General features: G+C 44.3%; 1 protein-coding gene across 2 annotated transcripts in view; it reads left to right on the forward strand.

Annotated features, from left to right (window-relative positions):
* SLCO4A1 (solute carrier organic anion transporter family member 4A1) overlaps positions 1 to 22,814 on the forward strand; it is a 102,848-nt gene that overhangs the window by 38,527 nt on the left and 41,507 nt on the right. For both annotated transcript variants that reach the window (XM_084854359.1, XM_084854358.1), the window contains exon 2: positions 12,019 to 13,005. In XM_084854359.1, the coding sequence (XP_084710485.1) occupies positions 12,192 to 13,005 (814 nt within the window). In that variant the 5' untranslated portion in view covers positions 12,019 to 12,191. The remainder of the gene's footprint in view (positions 1 to 12,018; positions 13,006 to 22,814) is intronic.

Below are 22,814 nucleotides of genomic sequence, written 5' to 3' on the forward strand. Positions count from 1 at the left end.
TCTGTATAGCAGCCTTCCCTGTTACCCTCCAGATGTCTTGGGAGTAGGGATGTTTGGATTTTATAAAATCCATTCCGTCTGCGTTTCGCGGATTGTCAGATGTCTTTTGTTCCATCGTCTGCTCATTAATGGAATTAAATTTTGACCAATTTCCCAAAATTGTGCAAATTTGCATTTGCGGAAATTCAATCTGCACAAATTTGCACTCGTGAAACTGTACAAATCCCACCATGCGCAAATTCCTCCCAAAGTGGCACCTCGCCCCCAAATGCTCATTTGGGGGGGGGTTAATGCTTTAGCCTATGGGGGAAATGCGCATTTTCAGATGGTGTTGTTGTTGTTGTTGTTGTTTTAAGGTCTTTTTCTATGACTGCATTTGCATACAAGTCTGGAAAGTGGAAAAAAATGGTCTGCAAGTCCATGGAATCTGCGCAGCTCAGGAAAAACCAGTCTGCTATGGAATCCATGGGTCAGATTCATAGAAACCCAATGTCCTTTGATTCCATTGCAGATTTCTCTGACATCCCTAGTTGGGAGTGCTGGTGGGGGATGTAGCATTAGAAGGGAGCCATGTCTGGGAAAGCTGGTGTATAGGATTTCAGCTGAAAGTTATGACCAAAAATAAACAAGGAGACTTTAAGCTAGTTGTCAATTAAAAAAAAAAAAAAAGCTTCATTTGCATCTCCCAACAGGTTACTAATAAATCTTAGGTTTTTCCAGCAAAAGTGAATTAAGTTGTCCCAAACCATGACTGGATGCTAATGAATCTGTCAAATCAAATCATAGCCCTTGATTCAGCAAGAGCAGGCTGTAAATTCTCACAGGTCACACTCAGGATCTTCACAAGCATATTGGGGGGGGGGGAGCCTGTTTGGCATTGCCTCCTAAGAAGCAGCCTGGAGAGCATCTAACAAAAAGAAATCCACTTTCAAAAAAATAATTTCAGCTCCCTTCCTATACCCGCTTACCTGGGAATAAGCCCCACTGAACTCTATGGGACTTACTTCAGAGTAGACCTGGGCACTACACTTTGAGACAGATATAGAGAAATTGGAATGGGTTCAGAGGAGGGCAACTAAGGGAGCAATCCTATGTGGAGAGGTGGCCACCTCTGAACTCAGAGGCGACCGCCTATCCAATGCACGGTGGGAGGAGCATGGAGGGGCTAGATGGCCCATTTCAGCTGTCTAGCTGCGAGACGTTGGCATGTGGGGTGGGGAGACCAGACAACACATAGGAAGCATCGTACCAGCACTTCCACACTCCCTGCCCCGTGGGCTCCAAGGTCAGTTCCCAGGAACCGACCAATCCTATGGCTGTCTAGCTGCTGACTAGCAGCCATAGGATTGCACCCTAAGATGGATAGCAGTATGGAAAACAAGTTCTATGAGGAAAGACCAAAAGAACTAGGGATGCATTTAGCCTGGAGAACAGAAGACAGCAGGGGAACATGATAGCTCTCTTCAATTACATGAAAGGTCCAGAAGAGAGCAAACACCTATTATGTGCTACCCCCAAAGGGCAGGACTAGATGACCTTAAGTTCAAGGACTTAGGTTCCAGGACAGCAGGTTTTGGTAGACCATGAAACTTCTTGATGATAACAGCAGTTTGACAATGGAACCAATTAGGTAGAGCAGGGGTGCAGAACCTCTTCCACTGGAGGGCCAAATTCCATTTTGGAGAAACTTTCAGGGTCCACGTTCCAGTGGTGGGTGGGGGCAAAGGCAAAAGGGGCAGGGCCAAAAATACTTTAAAATACCAGTGTGTTTTAATTTGAAGCTCTTACTGTCTCTAACTGAGCTGTAGGAGAGGTACTTCAATCTTTTGGAATGGTGGGGGAGGGGGAGCGTCACATAAGTCAAGAAAACATGATCCATGGTCAGGGAAAAGAGGGTGGGGCCATCTGGCAAACCCCAGAGAGCTGGATTGGGATCCCAGAAGGGCCAGATTTGGTCCAAGGGCCTGAGGTTCCACTCACCTGAACTAGAGGAATGGTAGTCTCTCTCTCACTGGAGGCCTTCATGCAGAGGCTAGCTCTGGATTTCCTGTACTAAGCAGATGGCTTGGACTTGATGGACTACCACAGGGCGGGGCAGATCTGGATCTACTATGAGATCTCTGTGTGATTAGATCTCACTAGATTGGCATGGATCTCTGGCACCCAATATCGACTCCAAAAATGACACACACAAGCCACCCTATGGTTATGCTGCTGAAATGAAGAAAGCTTGGGGTAACCAGGAGTAGAATTTTGTATGAAAGGAATATTCAAAACAAACCCAAACTCAAAATAGAGTCTTTGATTCTAAGTGCATGTCTTTTGCAGCAGGCTCTGGTTGGTGGATCTCGAGTGTTCTATTGTAGTAAAAAACAAAGTTGATCTCACTACTTGCTCACTCCTGACTTACAAGAGCCTCTCTAATTCCACAATTCTGTGTATCAAAAGTCTTTTTGAAAATCTATTTAGGGCTGCAAACGTTAGTTGATTAATCGGCAAGACTAATCAATTAAAAGCCTTTTGATTAACTAAAAAAGTGTTCCAGTCTAATTGGTCTTCAGATTTTTTAAAAACTATTAATTATTTTAACACAACATGCGTAATCAACATTTAAATTAATTATTTTAACACAACTTTTTAGAAGAGGTATCTCTCTCACACAGGATGGGCTGTCTTTTCTAAGAATCTACCTCTGGGCCATGTAGGGACATAATCTAAAAACAAAGGATTTTTTCTTTAGACTTATTATTGTATTCCTAAGCAAATATATGTAGATTTGATCAGCTGATTAATCAACTATGATTTCTTTAACTGAGTGGCAGCCCTATATCTATTTCTTTTGCAGAAAAAAAAGTGGAATATAAAACTTGTTTAAATAAATCATTCATGATTTATTTAAACAATGAATGGACATCATGAATGTCCATCCAGTTCAGGCCTTCGGATTTGGGAGTGCGGGAAAATGAAAATAACATTTAATAAAGGCTACATAAAGGCTAATAATTCTAGTTAATAAAAAACATTTTTAAAAAGAGTCAAGAGCAACATTTCCACCCAAACATGGAGTGCCTTCTCATTATAGCCCCTTCTGTCCCCTAAAAAGCCATTCCAGAAATTGAGAGAATATGGAACAATCTCTGATGTGGCACATGGAAAATATAAAAAATAGTCCTGCTATATAGGAATATAGGAAGCTGCCTTATACTGAGTTAGACCCTTGGTCCATCTAGACCAATACTGTTGACACTGACTGGCAGTGGCTCTCCAGTGTTTCAGGCAGGGGTTTTCCCAGCCCTAACTGGAGATGCCGAGGATTCAGCCGGGCACCTTCTGCATGCAAAGCAGGGGCTCTACCACTGACCTACAGCTCCTCCCCAACAGTCCACTAAGCAAGCCCAAAGTCCTGCTAAATGGACACACCAAACTTAATAGGAGGTATTAATGTTTTTGTTCCAAATATATAAAGAAACCCTTATTTGTATCACTCTCATGTTCATGTTTGGAAATTAAGCACACTACACCACACACTTCCGATATGTTAATCCACTTCTACTGGAGATCTGAATGTAAAAATTCCATTCACTCTCTTTTGTTGTGGACTTGTGACATTCCTGAGAAGCCTTCTCTCTCCCCCTAGCCGTCCTCCTTTCATAAATGAAAGATGGGATTACATCTTTCCATATGGAATTTATCATCTGTGACAGAAATAATATGGATAATCCGCATAGCCCATGAACAAATACAAGACACTGTATACGAACATAATGGGAGCAGATGGGGTTGGATGAATTGGGCCATTTTGTCAAGGATGGGTGGCCGCTGGGGTTGAAATGGGCCTTTTCCAAGAGTTGGGCTGGTGACACGTAGGATTTGGCACTGGCAGCCTGTGCAGGTTTGTTTGTTTATTTATTTATTTATTGCATTTATACCCCACCTTTTTTTCTCTTGCAAGGAACCCAAGGAGGCTTACCTTCTCCTCCTCCTCTCCATTTTATCCTCACAACAACAACCCTGTGAGGTGGGTTGGGCTGAAAGTCTGTGACTGGCCCAAAGTCACCCAGTGAGCTTCCATGGCCGAGTGGGAACTAGAACCCGGATCTCCCGGCTCCTAGTCCAACACTCTTGCCACTACACCACACTGGCTCCTTTTCTCTGTTGACTTAGCAATTTGCAAGAGAATAGAATCCACGGATCACCCCTTAAAACAACAGCAACAAAAAGTTGCTAAAGGTCAGGACAGCCTTCTGCAAGATGATGGCCTACATATGGTTTGGACTACAACTCCCATCAGTCCCATTCAGCATGGGTGATGGTTGGAGATTATGGAAGTTGCTGTCAAAACATCTGGAGGGCACCGGGTAGGAGAATGCTGGTGGGAGACTGGAGAGATATCTCCTTAAGTGAATTATGTAATACAACAACCACAGAATTGACTCATCTCAGCTATGGCAACTTTTGTCCAGTCGGCTTTTGTAGGTGGAATGGGAAGGACGTCTTCTTTGCCTCAGGCAGCAAAATGTCTTGGGCCAGCCCTGGTCTCTCCTGCACCCTGTAAGCTGTGCTGGCCCACCACCAGTTCTGAAATAAGATTCAACTGCCAGTCAAGTTGGCTTCTGCAGGTGGGATGGGGTGTGTGGGATCATCTTGTCCTTTGCCTCAGGCAGCAAAATGTCTTGGGCCATCCCTGGGCCATGTCATGCCATGTTTTTGTTTGTTACCAAGGGCCAAATATAAAATTTGAGTCGGGCCTGTGATACCATTGCAGATAATTATGTCTCAAGTTTCTCCTCATGCCTCCCTTCCTATTCTGCGGTATTATAAAGGACCGTCAACTAATTCCACTTCGCATGGCATAAGCTTCTCCCGGCTATGAGAAAACGTGAGATAAGAGTGAATCTCATTTGCTAGAGTAATTCCTTATCACAAAGCCAGTGAGAGTGAAAAGAGAAGATTACCTAACGCCGAGGAATGCCTTGGGAAATCGGATTATTTTACGTGCCATTTGGCAGCTAAGTCATAACATTCATCTCACCGAGTCGTTGCAGCTGAGTTTCCACAGAGTGCTTTTAATTGGCTCTATGACTTGTTATGCTGATTAAATTGAGAATCTGATGAAAAGCTCTATCATATTGTATCTTAAACGTTTGGTTTTGAGGCCAAAGGTTTTTTTTACAGATCACACCATGAAGTGAGAAGTCACGACTTTGGTTTCTTTTCTCATTTTGTTACATGGGGTAGGGGACTGGGAGCAAATTGTACTTTGAAAAACCCAATGAATGTTTTTTTAATCTTTTAGCCTACTCTGCAACAATGTTACGATCATCTTTATGCATATACTTCAGTCCGTTAGTCTCACACAACCTTCCTAAAATAATCCCACCAACATTTGAGAAAGAAAGAGGATGACGCTTGTTGTACATGAACAGTAAACAAAGAGTTACTAACAATAACTCCCCCTGAAGAGGGGGTGTTCTCAATACAGGCACCCAGATGGGTTGAACTCCCCTCTCCGCATATATGGGTGGTGAATAGTCTTATCAGCTTTTGCCACCAGCCAAAGACCTATTTACCTATGTTTTTGACTGAATTTTCCTCTTTTCTTTTGCTGCATTGTATAAACTGGATATTTATCCATTACTGTTCTTCCTGACTGATTACATTCCTTGTCAGTGTGGTATTATTTTGCTTTGTTTTGCATTTGCGTTGTATTTGTTTTGCTGTGCAACCCACTTTGGGGTTATTTTATAATGAAAAGCGGCTAAGACATTGCTTAAATAAATAGTTCAGTCATTTTAAACTCTGGATTTAATGTTCTTATTCTGTGTGTGTGTGTGTGTGTGCGCGCACGCGCATGCGCGCACGCTCAGGTGTGTTCTTTAGAGAGTAATGTGCATTACTTCACACTTCAAAATGTAGTAAGACAGATGGAGAGTCTGTTGCATTTGTGGGCCCTCGTGCATGTTCTGTTGATAGGGACCTGGATGTCCACTCCTAAGTCCTTTGCCGAGGGCACCACTGTTTACTAATATGTAGGGATGTATGAAGACTAGAGTTGCCCTTGTTTAAAAAAATCAGTTACTGCCAGTGGAGGCTGGGGGCTCGGATGTCAGTGGGGCGGTGCATCCGCTCCAGGTTTCAGTCAGAACCAGTCAGAAGGCAACTTGGAAAGTTCCTTTAGAGTTCTGATTAGGGATGCTGGAAAAATCTGCTGTGGACTCAAATGAGGCTGGATTACAAAGAATCTGACCTCTAGAGTCCGCAGCAGACTGGCTGCACTCACCTCCGCATCCAGAAGAGTTCCCACAGGTGGCTTTCCAATTTTCTAAAAAAAATGCAATACGCTAATGGCGGCTGCCATTAACTTATAGAAATATTACAGCCATCAATGGCGTCTTGTACGCCATTTGCAGCCGTAAAGCACTTACTTTTACCTAAATACAGCTGTAACAGCTGCAATTTAGGTAAAAGTAAGTGCTTTACGGCCGCAAATGGCATTAAATACACCATTTATGGCTGTAATTTTCCCACAGTAGGCTAATGGCAGCCTCCATTAGCATATCGCATTTTTTAAAACGCTGGAGAGCTGCTCCACCATATCTGCTGGACATGGCAGGGCTCCAGAGGACTCCACAGGGCCCCAAGTGGCCCGACTGCCCCATGGTAGACACCCCCCAGACCAGACATTCGTGGGTTTGTACAGCCGTAGTTCTGACTGGTTCTGACTGAAACCCGGACCAGATTCACCACCTCCACTGGTTACTGCCCCTATGGCTTTAACAACAGCTTGATCTGTAGACATTAGCAGTTGATTATGCACATTTCCATGCCATGAAAAGCTCTATATGTTAATTTACGCAGAGCAAACTGTTGCTAAAGTTACAGGAGCCAGCCCCATTGGGATTCCCCCCCACCAGATTTTGGAAACTCTCATGCAGGGGTGCAGGACTCCCAGCCCCCTGGCCTAATCCAGCCCATTGGGCTCCCCAGGAAGGACAGCGGACCCTCCTGGTGTTCCTATCAGGGATGGGAAGAGGCGTGCGAAGGAAGACTCGGCCAGCCAAGTCCCAGGGTTTGCGCACAAGGGAAAGACCAGGAAAAATGAAGCTGAGCCAACCCAGCCCCCTTTGCTCCTCTGACCTGGCCAGGAAAGCCCATGTACAGGGAAGCCTGGTTCCAGCAAAAGTGCCGGGTGGAGGATCAAGGGAGCAAATGACGTCAGGTGGGTGTGGCAATGCCCACTGATGTCAAGGGCACAGTCACACTCGCCTGACATCCTACTGACTGTGAAGGGCTGGGTTGGGGGGTCATCTGCCCCCCCAAAGTGGTTCTGCACCCCTGCTCCTAGTGGAACCCTCATTAGAAATTATTAATATATTGAAACCCCTGTGATTTCTATTAACTTTAATTGGATTTCCTATGTAATGTATGTGTTTTGTTAGTTGAAAAAGTTGTAGCATTTTATATAAATTAATTACACTGAAAACATGGGATTTAAAACTCAATAAAAACAATTTTAAAAAAGAGAAAAAAGAAATTGAAAAGAATTGCAATTGAAAAAAAAATGCAACAGACATTGCAAAAAAAGAAATTGCAAAAAGAAAGAAAGAAATTGCATCACTACTTTTGGCCTCCCTCAAAATTCTTCATGGTGTTTTCACTGAGAAAGAACCTTCACAGTTGCTTTAGGAGAAATGTCAGTAGTAAGTCTGCCAACCTGGCAATGAGCAAGATAAATAGGCAAAGGCACACGATGAAGGCCATCCTGTGAGGATGGTGGTATGATTTCCAGTTCCTTCCTATGTATTGAGAATGTTCTGGAATAATTTTTAATTACAATTTTTGCAGAGAATAACTACTCTTTGTGGGCACTCATTTGGGGAAGAGCTGCAGCTCAGTGGGAAAGTGCCTGTACTCTAAGCAGAAGGTCCCAGGTTCAAGCCCTGGCATCTCCAGATAAGGCTGGGAAAGACTGCTGTCTAAATCCCTGGAGAGTGGCGGCCAGGCAGTGAAGAGTTAGAACTACTCTACAAGAGACTGTTAATCTGCTTTATCTACTTTCGGTTTCATCACAGAATTGAGATCCGAGCACTACACAAAGAGCATTTTCTTTCCTGCTTTTCCACTATATAACCTCTCAGTGGCACTGTGGTATAGCAGAATTGTGCAATTACACAAGTGGAAAAAGCATTTTATTTTGCTCTCACAATTAATACATTTTCTCTGCTCTAAAAATACTCGCCAAAAGTGTTGTTTAAAAACAGAAGTGAAACTAGAGGGACACAATGTCATCTAAAGAACCTGTAAGCACCTGTGAATAGGGAATGATGAGTGCACAATAAATGTCTCATGTAGAAAAGCTCCATGCCAAGTTAGATGAAGCAATGGTCTGATTTGGTATAAGACAGATACCTATGTTCCAATTTCCATCTACTTTAGAATGCAGCTGGGATTGTGCATCCCCAGCCACTGCCTGAGCCAGCATTTGTATCCCTCTCTGCACCTATATTTGGAGGGGGGGGGGGTTGTGAAGGTTTCTTAGCATGCAACATTTTTGCAACTTTTCAGAAGTATTGAAATGCCATCATGCAAATAATTATAAAATGTATTTGTACCCAGTCTTGCCATCCTTGTGGCTTTGAGACAGAACAGAAAGTTATCTCAGTTGTTAACAATTGGAACATTCAACAAAGTGAATGCTTTCAATTCACTAGCCTGAAGAGTGATCCATTCTATCTGGCCTTTTCCCCAACAACAATACATAGACATGGAGTGTATTAGTTCTGTCTAGGCGTCTGCTCTAAACATTCTTTCCTTTCTTCTCAGGTTTGTTCCAACCTTACAACTTTCCCCATAGGATTCACTTGACCTATTTCAAAGGAGAAACACAGAAACGTCCTTAGCAAAGTAATTTATCCCAAATATGAAAATTAGTTTTGTATCGCAGACCTACTTTTCATCATAGTCACTCATGATCAGACAGTCTGTTGTGTGGAAATGTAGATTTTCTCAGTTGTTTGCTAATTGCAACCTTTTTAGGAGGTGAGTACATTGGACAGTTCAAGAAACTGTCCTGGGCATCATCACAAAATGGCTGCCATGGGAGCCATGGTAAAGGACAAGTGACCTGCCCCAAAGACTGAGTACAAGGCACAGGTACAAGTATTCCCAGCGTGGAGAGGACTGTGATATACCTGCCTGGCATCTAGTTGTTAAAGATAAGGAGCCTGCCAGAAAAAAAGGTGGCAACCAAAATTCTGCCCCACAAACATGGCTGAATACACAGGAATTCCAACCCAGATTTTTAAAATAATTTTTTATTGTGAATTTTAACAAACCAAACTAAACTAAAAAATAAAATAAAATAAAAATATAACAACATATTCTAAAATCCTCAGTTTCAAATATTACAATATTCTAGAAAAAAAGGGGAAAAAAGAGGAAAAAAAAGGGTTACACATAAACGATACTGGAAGGATAAAAGCTCACCGTGTATAATGCAATGGACTGCAAACTTAACAATGCTAGCAACATTTGAAAGAGTGGTATATAGGCGTAACTTGCAAATGGACTTTTATTTGGATATCTGGTCTGCTTTTACTGAAGTTTATGTGTAACCAACCCAGATTTTTAAGAGCAAAACACTCAAAGCCCTTGGCCTGGTTGGGCAAATCCGTCAGTTTCAGTTTCTCCCATGTTCAGTTTTTGTTTTAATCCCAAGTTCTTTTTGTCCCATATAGGGAGAAGGTTGCTTATTTTGGTAAATTCTTATCAAAACTGAACTGCGACGAAATTCTCATACATCAAATAAGAATAAACTGTCAGAGCAGCAAAGAACTTTCCAGAACAACATGTGTTGAAAGAGGTCATGGGGTAAAGCCCAGCCCTTGAGGGCAGGGCCTACCATTAGACAGAGTGAGGTGGTCTTCCCAGGCATCTGATTTTTAGGTCCAGTAAAAACGCAGCAAATAACAACAATAAAAACAACAACATTTTCCTGCCAGGGATGGGGAGAGGTGCTTGTGAGATTTCATGCCTTAAGTGTCAGACTAATGTGGCTGGGACAGTGGGACTACACACCTTGCCTCGGGCAGCAAAATGTCTTGGGCAAGCCACATGGCCCTTATAGAAGCTTCAAGGCCTGACCCCTGTAAAAGGACACAGCTTTTGTACCTATATCCCCTCATGCATTGTTGGTAGAAAATGAATAGTAGATCACTCAACTCTTACAGCTTCCTGCAGACTGAGATCCTGGACCTTGCACAACCTCTATTATGCAGGGACATCTTTAAAAAAGAAAAGGGAAGAAAGGCTAAGAAACCTTTTTCTTTCTTTAACATGCATCTGTCTTTGCCCCCAAGCAGATTTTCCTATAGAGTGCACACAGTACAATTAGCTACTGACAAGCTTGCGCTGAATTGTGGTAGACAGGCTTGAAGGCCCGGAATAAAATTATTCTGACAGTAGGGTACATCTTGTGACAATTATAAGCAGTTCTTAATCCAGAGAGAGAGAGAGAGAACGAACAGCATGGGGGCCACTAAAAACTTTGGAAATGTGGGGTTCTTTGAAAGGAAAGGAGAGAGGCCTATTAGGAGAGGCACAAGTGGGACCTACAATAAAATGTTGCAGTGTGGCATGCTCCCCACTGAGTATTCTATCCACTCCATTCCATGCCCCCCTCCATTTTCCATTTTGTTTCCTAACAGACAATCAACATTCCATGAGCACTAAGCATGCTGGGTCCCTAAATGGGCTGGTTTGGGGTTCCCTCCCTTTAGGGTTTTTCTCCTAAATATATATTTGTTTAACTTCTGCAAATTTGGGGCTTACCACAAGCCTGCAGATGTCTCCCTCTTGTACGTGGGCTGTGCTGTTTTGGCTACATAAGCAATGGCACTCGCAACCTAAACATCAGAAATAGAGAGACTGATTCTTTCAGCTTAGGTTGAGAATTCTCTGCCCTTGGAGGTCAGCTAAAGTCTAGGCCTGAGTGTTGATGGATTCATATTCATCTCCTTTCCAGAGTTGTCCTACAGTAGGTAGGCAACAGAGAGAAATGAAACTTAAAAATATTGACACAAGCCAAGGGCTGGATATGCCTGATCTCACCTGATCTCGAAAGCTAAGCAGGGTCAGCCCTGGTTAGTACTTGGATGGGAGACCGCCTGGGAATCAGGCTTCCTGCATTGAGAAGGTGGTTGGACTCGATGGTCTTGTAGGCCCCTTCCAGCCCTATGATTCTATGATTCTAGCAGTTGAACATGAGAATCTCTTTAAAACAGGAGTGGGTAACTTCATAGAATCATAGGGTTGGAAGGCCAACAAGCATATAGCTTTGGAGTCCATACAGTCTGAAGCCCCTTTACTGTGCTATGGGGCAGCCTCTCCCCTCAGGGGAATAGAGTGGACAGACTCCTCCCTTTGGGGGCTATAAGGATGCACCATGGTAGGGAACATGCCTATAGGTACAAACGATGTCAGAGAAGTCCGCAACAGAACCAAATTAGTTCGGATTTCTATGAATTTGACCTGTGGACCAGCTTTTCCCAAATCACATGGATTCTATTGACTGGCTTTTTTTTTTACTTTCCAGAATTTTATGCAAATTTTTATGTAGAAAAATACATGAAATTAAAAAAAAAAACCACTGGCCAAAAATGTGCATTTCCCCCACAGGCTAAAATATGAAAATGTGCATTTTGGGACGGATTTGCACCGGGGGGCGGGGGGGATTTTCCCATTTGTGCAAATGCGAATTTGCACAAACTTGCGGAACTGGAAAAAAATCTGATTCTGTCAATGAGCAGATGATGGAATGAAAGGCACCTGACAATCCTAAAACGCAGACAGAACCATTGTGTGTGCCTTCCCACAGATGGCTCAGGTACGATGTGTAGGTTTGCTTGAAGGCTTCGCCATATCACTCTACAAAGTCTATTCCAACCCATGCAAAGCCAAGTCTTGTTATAATAAACAAGTAATATTACCTGCTAATTCCTCTCAATGTTCTTTTCACAGAATGAAGTGGTTGAGGGTCTCTCTTTTGCTCATCTGCTCATTTACTCACTCGCCACAAATTCTCTCCCTCTGAAAACCAAGACCTCGAACCACAAGGATCCAAACCAGAGGGGAGGAAAAACGGGAAGAGAGAGAGAAAGAAGAACACGCCAATTGGCCCCTCTTTGACGGAAATGCCTCACAAGTTGGTGGGAGAAAATGGCTTCAAGTGTACCCAGAAACTTATTTTTTCTAGCACATCCAACCCAGCAGAGAACAGCCTTACTTTTGATATGCCCAGTCCCAAGGAATCTTGTCAGACCCCTCTGAGCAATGGCACTTTCTACTCCAGTGCAAACAGTCCTGAAGACTCTTGCATCCAACCGCTCTGCGACGCAGGCTCTGAAAGCGGAAGCCAGTTCAAGGCAGGCATTACGTACATCTCCTCAGAAGGAGAGGCTCTTGTGTGTGGGTGGGGGGGCTTCACTCCGAGTTGTTTACAGTTTTTCAATACACCCAAAGGGGTCTTGTTCTTCCTCTGTGTGGCTTCTTTCCTGCAAGGGATGACAGTGAACGGTTTTATTAATACTGTCATCACCTCGATCGAGCGGCGGTTCGACCTGCGGAGCTACGAGAGCGGGCTGATTGCCAGCTCCTATGACATCGCAGCCTGTGTGTGCTTGACGTTTGTCAGTTACTTTGGGGGGAATGGGCATAAACCACGGTGGCTTGGGTGGGGAGTGTTGATCATGGGGATTGGGTCCATCGTCTTTGCACTGCCTCAGTTCACCACCAGCCAATATGAAGTACATTTCTCAGAGGAGACTGGCATGTGCTCCTCCAATCAGAGCGTGAGGTGCTCGGAAAGCGTCTCCAGTCTCTCTAATTACCGGTTTGTCTTCATGCTCGGACAGTTCCTACATGGGATAGGGGCGACGCCACTTTATACTCTTGGAGTGACCTATTTGGATGAAAATGTAAAGTCCAACTATTCCCCTGTGTATATTGGTAAGTTGTATTGCCTGCATCAGGAATAGTTTCACTCTTTTTTTCTTTCTATCAGTGCTTTGAACTGCAAAAACATGGGTCATAAATCAGTTGTATAGAATTGGTTAGTAGTAGTGTTTATTGCAACAGCACTTTGTTATATAGTATTTTTTATTGTACAATTCTTCTTTCTAGCAGATGTAGGACTGTGAGAGGGTCTATGGCTCAATGGCAGAGCATGAAAAGGTCCTAGATTTTATCACTTGTCTCTCCATTCAAAGACCCTAAAGTAAGAAGAAAGGAACATAGGTTGTTGTTGTTCAGTCATTCAGTCGTGTCCGACTCTTCGTGACCCCATGAACCACAGCACGCCAGGCCTTCCTGTCCTGCGCTCTCTCCCGGAGTGTGCTCAAGTTCATACTCATTGCATCGGTGATGCTATCTAGCCATCTCATCCTCTGTCGTCCCCTTCTCCTTTTGCCTTCAGTCTTTCCCAGCATCAGGGTCTTTTCCAGAGAGTTTTCTCGTCGCATTAGGTGGCCAAAATATTTGAGCTTCAGCTTCAGTATCTGTCCTTCCAATGAGCACTCAGGGTTGATTTCCTTTAGGATTGACTGATTTGACCTCCTTGCAGTCCAGGGGACTCGTAAGAGTCTTCTCCAGCACCACAGTTCGAAAGCATCAATTCTTCGGCGCTCAGCCTTCCTTATAGTCCAGCTCTCACAGCCATACATTACTACTGGAAAAACCATAGTTTTGATTAGACGGACCTTTGTCAGCAAGGTGATGTCTCTGCTTCTTACTATGCTGTCTAGGTTTGCCATAGCTTTCCTCCCAAGGAGCAAGCGTCTTTTAATTTCATGGCTACAGTCACCGTCTGCGGTGATCTTGGAGCCCAAGAACGTAAAATCTGTCACTGCTTCCATTTCTTCCCCTTCTATATGCCAGGAAGTGATGGGGCCAGATGCTTTGTTTTTTTAATGTTGAGTTTCAAACCAGCTTTTGCACTCTCCTCTTTCACCCTCAACAACAGGCTCTTTAGATCCTCTTCGCTTTCTGCCATTAGGGTGGTATCGTCTGCATATCTGAGGTTGTTGATAATTCTCCCGGCAATCTTAATTCCGACCTGTGATTCATCCAACATGGAGTTTCTCATGATGTACTCTATTTGCGTTGCCCTTATTTTCGCCGTAGTCTACGTAAATCTTTACGTAGACTACAGCGACCAAATAAGGAACGCGAATGGCAGCTCCCTATGGGGGCTGCCATTTGCGTACGCGCTTTTTTTTTTTTTTTCAAAGTCACCCGTGATAGGCTACGTGACAATTAACGTAGCCTATCACGGCTGACTTTGCAGATCTAGCCGTGATAGGCTACGTTAATCGTCATGTAGCCTATCACGGGGGCGTGTTTTTTTTTTCTTTTTATTTTGCGGCCGGGCGAGGTGAGGCACCTCCTCCCCGGCCTAAATTTCGGCCGGGCGAGGCAGGAAGCCTCCCCCCTGGCCTGAATTTCGGCCGGGCGAGGCGGGAAGCCTCCCCCCCCGGCCTGAACTTCTGGGGGAGCAGCGAAGCGCCTCCCCCCACCGGTAAGCAAGCTGCGAGACCAGGTAAGTGGCTTTCATGCACTCCTATTCTTGACCCTCGTACAGGTTTCTCAGGAGACAGGTAAGGTGGTCTGGTACTCCCATCACTTTCAGAATTTGCCACAGTTTGTTGTGATCCACACAATCAAAAGCTTTAGCATAGTCAATGAAGCAGAAATAGACATTTTTCTGGAATTCTCTTGCTTTCTCCATGATCCAGCGAACGTTGGCGATTTGATCTCTAGTTCCTCTGCCTCTTCGAAACCCAGCTTGTACTTCCGGTAGTTCTCGGTTCGCATACTGCTGAAGCCTAGCTTGTAGGATTTTGAGCATCACCTTGCTGGCATGTGAAATGAGCACAATTGTGCGGTAGTTTGAACACTCTTTGGCGTTGTCCTTCTTTGGAATTGGAATTGGAATGTAAACTGACCTTTTCCAGTCTTGTGGCCACTGTTGAGTGTTCCAGATTTGTTGGCATATTGAATGCAGCACTTTAACAGCATCATCTTTTAGGATTTTAAATAGCTCAGCTGGAATACTGTCATCTCCGCTAGCTTTGTTGTTAGTAATGCTTCCTAAGGCCCACTTGACTTCACTCTCGAGGATATCCGGCTCAAGTTCAGTGACTGCACTATCATGGCTATCAGGGACATTCAGATCTTTCCTGTATAGTTCTTCTGTGTATTCTTGCCACCTCTTCTTAATCTCATCTGCTTCTGTTAGGTCCCTGCCTTCTTTGTCCTTTATCATGCCCGTCTTTGCACAAAACGCTCCCTTGATATCTCCGATTTTCTTGAAGAGATCTCTAGTCTTTCCCATTCTGTTGTTTTCCTCGATTTCTTTGCATTGTTCATTTAAGAAGGCCTTCTTGTCTCTCCTTGCTATCCTCTGGAACTCTGCGTTCAGTTGGGTATATCTTCCCCTTTCTCCCTTGCTTTTCGCTTCCCTTCTTTCCTCAGCTACTTGTAAAGCCTCATCAGACAGCAACTTGGCTTTCTTGCATTTCTTTTTCTTTGGGATGGATTGAGTTGCTGCCTCCTGAACAATGTTACGGACCTCCATCCATAGTTCCTCAGGCACTCTGTCTATCAGGTCTAATCCCTGAAATCTATTCCTCACCTCCACTGTATATTCATGAGGGATATGATTTAGGTCATACCTGAATGGTTTAGTGGTTTTCCCGACGTTCTTCAATTTAAGCTGAAATTTTGCAACAAGAAGCTCATGATCTGAGCCACAGTCAGCTCCAGGTCTTGTTTTTACTGACTGTATAGAGCTTCTCCATCTTTGGCTGCAAAGGACATAATCAATCTGGTTTCGATATTGACCATCTGGTGATGTCCATGTGTAGAGTCGTCTCTTATGTTGTTGGAAAAGAGTGTTTGCTATGATCAGCGTGTTCTCTTGGCAAAACTCTATTAGCTTTTGACCTGCTTCATTTTGTACACCAAGGCCATGCCTGCCTGTTATCCCAGTGATTTCTTGACTTCCTACTTTAGCATTCCAATCCCCTATGATGAAGAGGACATCTTTTTTTGGTGTTAGTTCTAGAAGGTGTTGTAGGTCTTCACAGAACCGATCAACCTCAGCTTCTTCAGCATCAGTGGTTGGGGCATAGACCTGAATTACTGTGATGTTGAATGGTTTGCCTTGGATTCGTACTGAGATCATTCTATCGTTTTTAAGATTGTACCCCAGTACTGCTTTTCCCACCCTTTTGTTGACTATGAGTGCTACTCCATTTCTTCTAAGGGATTCTTGCCCACAGTAGTAGATATGATGGTCACCTGAATTAAATTCGCCCATGCCTGTCCATTTGAGTTCGCTGACTCCCAAGATGTCGACGTTCAGTCTTGCCATCTCATGTTTGACCACCTCCAGCTTACCTTGATTCATTGATCTGACATTCCAGGTTCCTAAACAATATTGTTCTTTACAGCATCGGATTTTCTTTTCACCACCAGACACATCCACAGCTGAGTGTCCTTTCGGCTTTGGCCCAGCCGCTTCACTCTTTCTGGCGCTACTTGGAAATTCCCTCTGCTCTTCCCCAGTAGTATATTGGACACCTTCCGACCTGAGGGGCTCATCTTCCGGCGTCATATCTTTTAGCCTTGTGATACGTTCCATGGGGTTTTCTTGGCAAGAATACTGGAGTGGGTTGCCGTTTCCTTCTCCAGTGGACCACATTTTGTCAGAACTCTCTGCCATGACCTGTCCGTCTTGGGTGGCCCTGCATGGCATAGCTTATGGCTTCACTGAGTTACGCAAGCCCCTTCGCCACAACAAGGCAGTGATCCATGAAGGGGGAACATAGGTAGGGGCTCAATAAAAGTGGAGGGCAACTTGTGGCACTACAGATATGTTGGCTTCCAACTCCCATGGTCCCTCACCATTGGCTATGCTGGCTAGGACTGATGGGAAGTGTAGGCCGACATATCCGGAGGGTGATTAGTTGCTCACCACTGCAATAGGTTCATATGACTTCACAAATTCAATCTGATGAATGAAAAGATCTTACCATTCCAATCAAGGCAAATATTGAGTAAGAGTCAACATTATCATGATATTTTTTCATTCCAATTTTCAAATTTTCAATGAACCTATTCCACTGATGTTCCAGATGAGCTCCTGATACACAATCTTCATAACTTTGACATCGTTCAGTGTCCCATTTCCTAGAGTACCAATCATCCACATTTGGCGATCGGGTTTTTTTCTTCCATCAGTACTTGTAATTTTCTGTTGCACAGCTCCTGACAGGCTTTCTTGCATTTATCCTCACAACAACCCTATGAGGTAGGATCACTGTAATGTTTATTTAATTTTATGGTTGTGCAAAAAATGTGGGTTGAGCGTATCACATAACAATTGGCCATATACAGAACTTGGCACTGAGCCACTCAGCCGCCATACCGAGCCAACTGGATCATGTAAAATGGCTCAGTGGGTAAAATTAACAGGGAATAAAGGCCAATGTGTGATTTGTGTGTGTGTGTGTGTGTGTGTGTGTGTGTGTGTATCTTTAAGAACCCTGCAGCTGTTAGTTTCTCTTTGAGCTTGCTGTCTGAAATATGGAATACAATGTGGTCTCTCAGCAGTAGAGCTGTGGAGGCCCCAAATTCACAGCGCTGTGATTTTTCTCCAAGTGATGTGACAAAATAGTCTATGCCTGCTCCCTCTTTGTAAGGAAATTGCCAGAACTGGAACCGTTCAAAAACAGGGAATTCTCCTGGGCTCACAATAATTTCTGAATGCAGATAAGGAAGGTAGTTATACGTTTCTAAAGCCTTTTCTCCTATGCTGTGCAGCATTGTAGCAGTTTTGTAGTTGTCTGACTCTTCTTCAGCTTTTGTAATGGTTAGATATACTTATAGTATCTGTCCCCATTTTCTTCTAGGTTCCCAGTAAAGCCTAGCCCAGAAGGAGGTTTAAAATGCTCCATCCTTTTCTATTAATATAGGGGTGTGCACTGGAAAACCCCACTCCAGGTGGCTTTGTGAGAGGAACACCCCCCTTCTAACACCACATAATGTCCCTTGGGCGTAGTTAATGTGGGTATGAGCTTACCTGCTCAGCTTGCGGTCCACTTCCAGGCCTTGCTCTGCAGGTAATACATTTCTGACTCCACTTCTGACTCTGACAGCATTCTTTATTGATGCATACACCAGAAGAGACTAACTCCCAAGGAGCCACACACAGACTGCTTGGCTCCAAAGCATACACAAAGAGAACAGAAAAGGCGCCCTGCCCAAGCCTTGGGAAAGGAAAGAGAAACTAACAGCTGCAGGCTTCTTAAAGATATATACACATCTCACACAATATATAACAGCATTTTCATACTCCCCCTGCCAAACTTTTTCTGTTCAGCCCAGTTATCTGGGTATTTTAACATACGTTGCTGTTGCTGGCCAGCTGACGTTGGAAAAGAGCTGGAGACATTTAGGGCGCAATCCTGTCGGGATAGTCAGCTGCCTCTGAAGTTGGAGGTGGCTGACTATCCTGTGCTGGGCGGGTAGAGCACCGAGGGGATCTCTCCTCCGCAATCCACCCAGCCTGCTTTTGTGGCTAGACAGCCAATTTTGGGTGTCTAACTGGGTCATGCCAGAGCAGGAGGGCAGAGGCTGCGTGGCACATAGGAAGCTGCATAAGCAGCTTTGTCACTCTCCTCCCCGCCCCGCCCCTGGAATGCCCCCTATACACCCACTCTACACTCTGTTTCTAAGCACAGAGATGGGCAAGAGCCTCACTGCCTGTGAGGTAGTGTGGGCATGTGGTGCAGTGCTTGGGCACCACAGTCACTGCAGCATGGGCTCCAGCCTCAGTTCCTGGGAAGTGAGAAATCTTATGGCCCTCTAGACAATGTCTAGTGGCCATAGGATTGCTCTCTTAGTCAACTCAACATAGATGGCTTGGCAGTCTAGATGTATGTCAAAGCACTTGGGTGACAGGTTCCATGCATGCAAGTTCAATTTGGTTTCCCTAATGGAGTCAGCTAGGGATGAAAATGAGAGGGGAAATTGTGAATTGATCCACACAATGGAGAATTGCTTTCCTTGGAAAGGTTTTAAATACTGGCAAAAATATGGCAGATTTGGGCTAGATCTACACTTACCACCTTTTTTCACTTCCAGTGAGGTTTCACTGCCCGCCTTTCACACTACGCAGTAGCCGCCTCGAATTGGAACCGGAATTTCCCACTTCCATGCTCCTGCTTTCAATACCCTAATATCCTGGTATTTCCCCTTAATGTGCTCTGATTTTCCGCCTTCGCTACCATATCCAGTCGTAGTCCCCTCCCCTGCCTGTCCATATGCAGGGGTGTTTGTATTTCCGTCCTGTCCAATCACAGCTCTCAACAGCCCCATGTCTTCTTCTGGCTACTGATCGCATAGCTTCCTCAGCAGCCCCCATTTCCTCAGCAACAAGCAAAGGACTGGATGTTTGCGCGCTTGTCTGATCTCGGAAGCTAAGCGGGGTCGGTCCCGGTCAGTGCTTGGATGGGAGACCGCCCGGGAATCAGGCTTCCTGCACTGAGAAGGGGTTGTATCCCTTCAAATGAGATTAAGTTTTACCCCCTTCTATCCCCCGTTCCGGATGTGTTTTTTAAAAACTAAGGCATTATCCTCGCAGAATCGGGGCTTCTCCATGATTTTTTTTTCTAATTGAGGCATGATCTTCGAAGATTCTAAGTTGTGAAGCTTGATGAGTGCACAATATATGATGAGTGCACAATAAATGTCTCATGTAGAAAAGCTCCATGCCAAGTTAGATGAAGCAATGGTCTGACTTGGTATAAGGCAGATACTTATGTTCCAATTTCCATCTACTTTAGAATGCAGCTGGGATTGTGCATCCCCAGCCACTGCCTGAGCCAGCATTTGTATCCCTCTCTGCACCTATACTTGGAGGGGTGGGGGTTCTGAAGGTTTCTTAGCATGCAGCATTTTTGCAACTTTTCAGAAGTATTGAAATGCCATCATACAAATATTTGCAAAATGTATTTGCACCCAGCCTTGCCATCCTTGTGGCTTTGAGACAGAACAGAAAGTTATCTCAGTTGTTAACAATTGGAACATTCAACAAAGTGAATGCTTTCAATTCACTAGCCTGGAGAGTGATCCATTCTATCTGGCCTTTTCCCCAACAACAATACATAGACATGGAGTGTATTAGTTCTGTCTAGGCGTCTGCTCTAAACATTCTTTCCTTTCTTCTCATTTTTGTTCCAACCTTCTCCTTTTGGGGGAAAAATGCTTCTATTGACAATGTTATTGTATTACAACTTTCCCCATAGGATTCACTTGACGTATTTCAAAGGAGAAACACAGAAACGTCCTTAGCAAAGTAATTGATCCCAAATACGAAAATTAGTTTGTATCGCAGACCTACTTTTCATCATAGTCACTCAAGATCAGACAGTCTGTTATGTGGAAATGTAGATTTTCTCAGTTATTTGCTTATTGCAGCCTTTTTAGGAGGTTGCAATAAGGAGTTGTGAAGCTTCACAACTTCGAAGCTTCAAAGATCATGCCTCAATTAGGAAAAAAAAATCACGGAGAAGCCCCAATTCTGCGAGGATAACGCCTTAATTTTTTTTAAAAAAACACATCTGGAGAGGGGGATAGGAGGGGGCAAAACCTAGTCTCATTTGAAAGGATACAACAACCCCCTGCTCAATGCAGGAAGCCTGATTCCCAGGCAGTCGCCCATCCAACTACTGACCAGGGCCAACCCTGCTTAGCATCCGAGATCAGACAAGCGCACGCAGGAAAACAGCAGGAAAACAGCACAGTGCTCGAGTGTGAACCGAGCTTGTGCATTTGATGAAGCACCGGAATGGAGAAAATGGGTGAGTGTCAATAATCACGTTTTAATGCAAGAGTGTTTAACCCAACAGGACACCAAATTCACTGCAATGGCAGGTGCAATGTAGATCGGCCCTGGGTCTAAGCTGTATGATTTCTGCTTCACATGAAACAAGATGGTGAGAGGACATGTGTAGCACACTGATGTCCACCTCAATCCTGCACACATTTACTCAGAAAGAAGTCTCACCATCTTAGCGTTGTCTATCACAGTGAAATCCGGTTATTTTTAGGGCCTGAGGCATCCTCGTGATGGACCCAGCTCAGCTTACATTTGCAAGCTGACCTGCATGATAGTTCCCGAAACCTGGAAATTTTATGAATATTTTTGTGCAAAATCGCAGGCCAACTTACGTGAACCCGTGGCCATAAAAGGTCTAATTTACACAAATTCGACCATTTACAGCCAGAATTTTGTGCAAATTGCTCTATTTACTGCAATTCTGTCCAAATCAGTTTGCACACGCAAACCCCCAATCCACAAATGGGCCTGACTTGTTGTGTGCCAAGTTGGGCCAACTCACAGAAGACTGAGCTGGAGTCTGGGGAGTGGGGGGGGGCAAGCTGGTGAAAACTTGCCAAGCTTCACCACCCAAACAGATTCCTCTGACATCCCTATCTTCAATAGGGTTTACTCCCCAAGTAAGGGTGCAATCCTATGCACGGTTAGGCTTTTTTTCTGTCTAAACATGCATAGGTTTGCACCTTAAGGGCACAATCCTATGTACTTTTAGAGAGAGAAATGTCCTGCAACTCGGTTTTTCTCCCTAAACGTGCATAAAATTGCACCCTAAGTGTGGTTAAGATTGCAGCCTTAGCACACTTAGCAGGGAGTAAGCCTGATGGAGCTCAGTGGGATTTATAGCTAAGTAAACATGCTTAGAATTGCACTGAATAAGTATGATCTGTGCAATTCTAAGCATGTTTACTTAGCTATAAATCCCACTGAGCTCCATCAGGCTTACTAAGTATGATCTGTGGGGCCACGGTGGCTTAGTGGTTAAGACGCTGAATTGCAGACCGGAAGGTCGGCAGGACAGCAGTTCGAGACCCGAGTGCCGCGTGACGGAGTGAGCTCCCGTCTTCAGTCCCAGCTCCTGCCAACCTAGCAGTTCGAAAGCAAGAAATTGCAAGTAGATAAATAGGTACCGCTTTGGCGGGAAAGGTAACAGCGTTCCGTGCACCTCGGTGTTCAGTCATGCTGGCCACATGACCACGGAAGTGTCTTCGGACAATGCTGGCTCTTTGGCTTAGAAATGGAGATGAGCACCACACCCTAGAGTCGGACACGACTGGTTAGGGACACCTTTACCTTTACCTTTTTTAAGTATGATCTGTGGGCCAAGAAGTGCCTGGTTCAAATATCACCTCAGCCTCAAACTCTCTGTATGGCTGTAGATAAGATGCTACCCTCTCAGCTTCCCATCAGCGATATGAGGAGAACAACAGGGTGGCCAATTTTAAAGGGTGGTTATAAAGAGCATGTATCTTTGAACATTTGAAAGTGCTAAGTGAAGGTGTGAGGATGAGCCTTGATTTGTCCTCCCAATCTCTTTGTTCTTTGACTAATTACGAGACACTCATTATATAAATATCGTGTCTATTTTAGGGATGTGCGAAATCCCACTGAGAAACGTTGCTCATCTCATCTAAGCTTTTTCAGCTCTTACTTCAAAATCTCCTGGGTAGTTCTTCTGGGGAGGAAGCCCTCCCTGGATGCTGAATTTCACTTTAGGTGAAATTTCAGCCACTCTGCCATGGATACAGTGGGAGGAGGCAGGCAGGCAATGGCTAGGTCTGATCCTTGGAAGCTGATTAGAGATTTAAAATACTACAGGAAAGAGATCTACTGGAAGGGGAGAGCAGGCATGAACTAA

The sequence above is a fragment of the Heloderma suspectum genome, chromosome 4, assembly GCF_057233095.1.
Source record: "Heloderma suspectum isolate Gila_16-S chromosome 4, 16-S_ref, whole genome shotgun sequence".
NCBI classification, from domain to species: Eukaryota; Metazoa; Chordata; class Lepidosauria; order Squamata; family Helodermatidae; genus Heloderma; species Heloderma suspectum.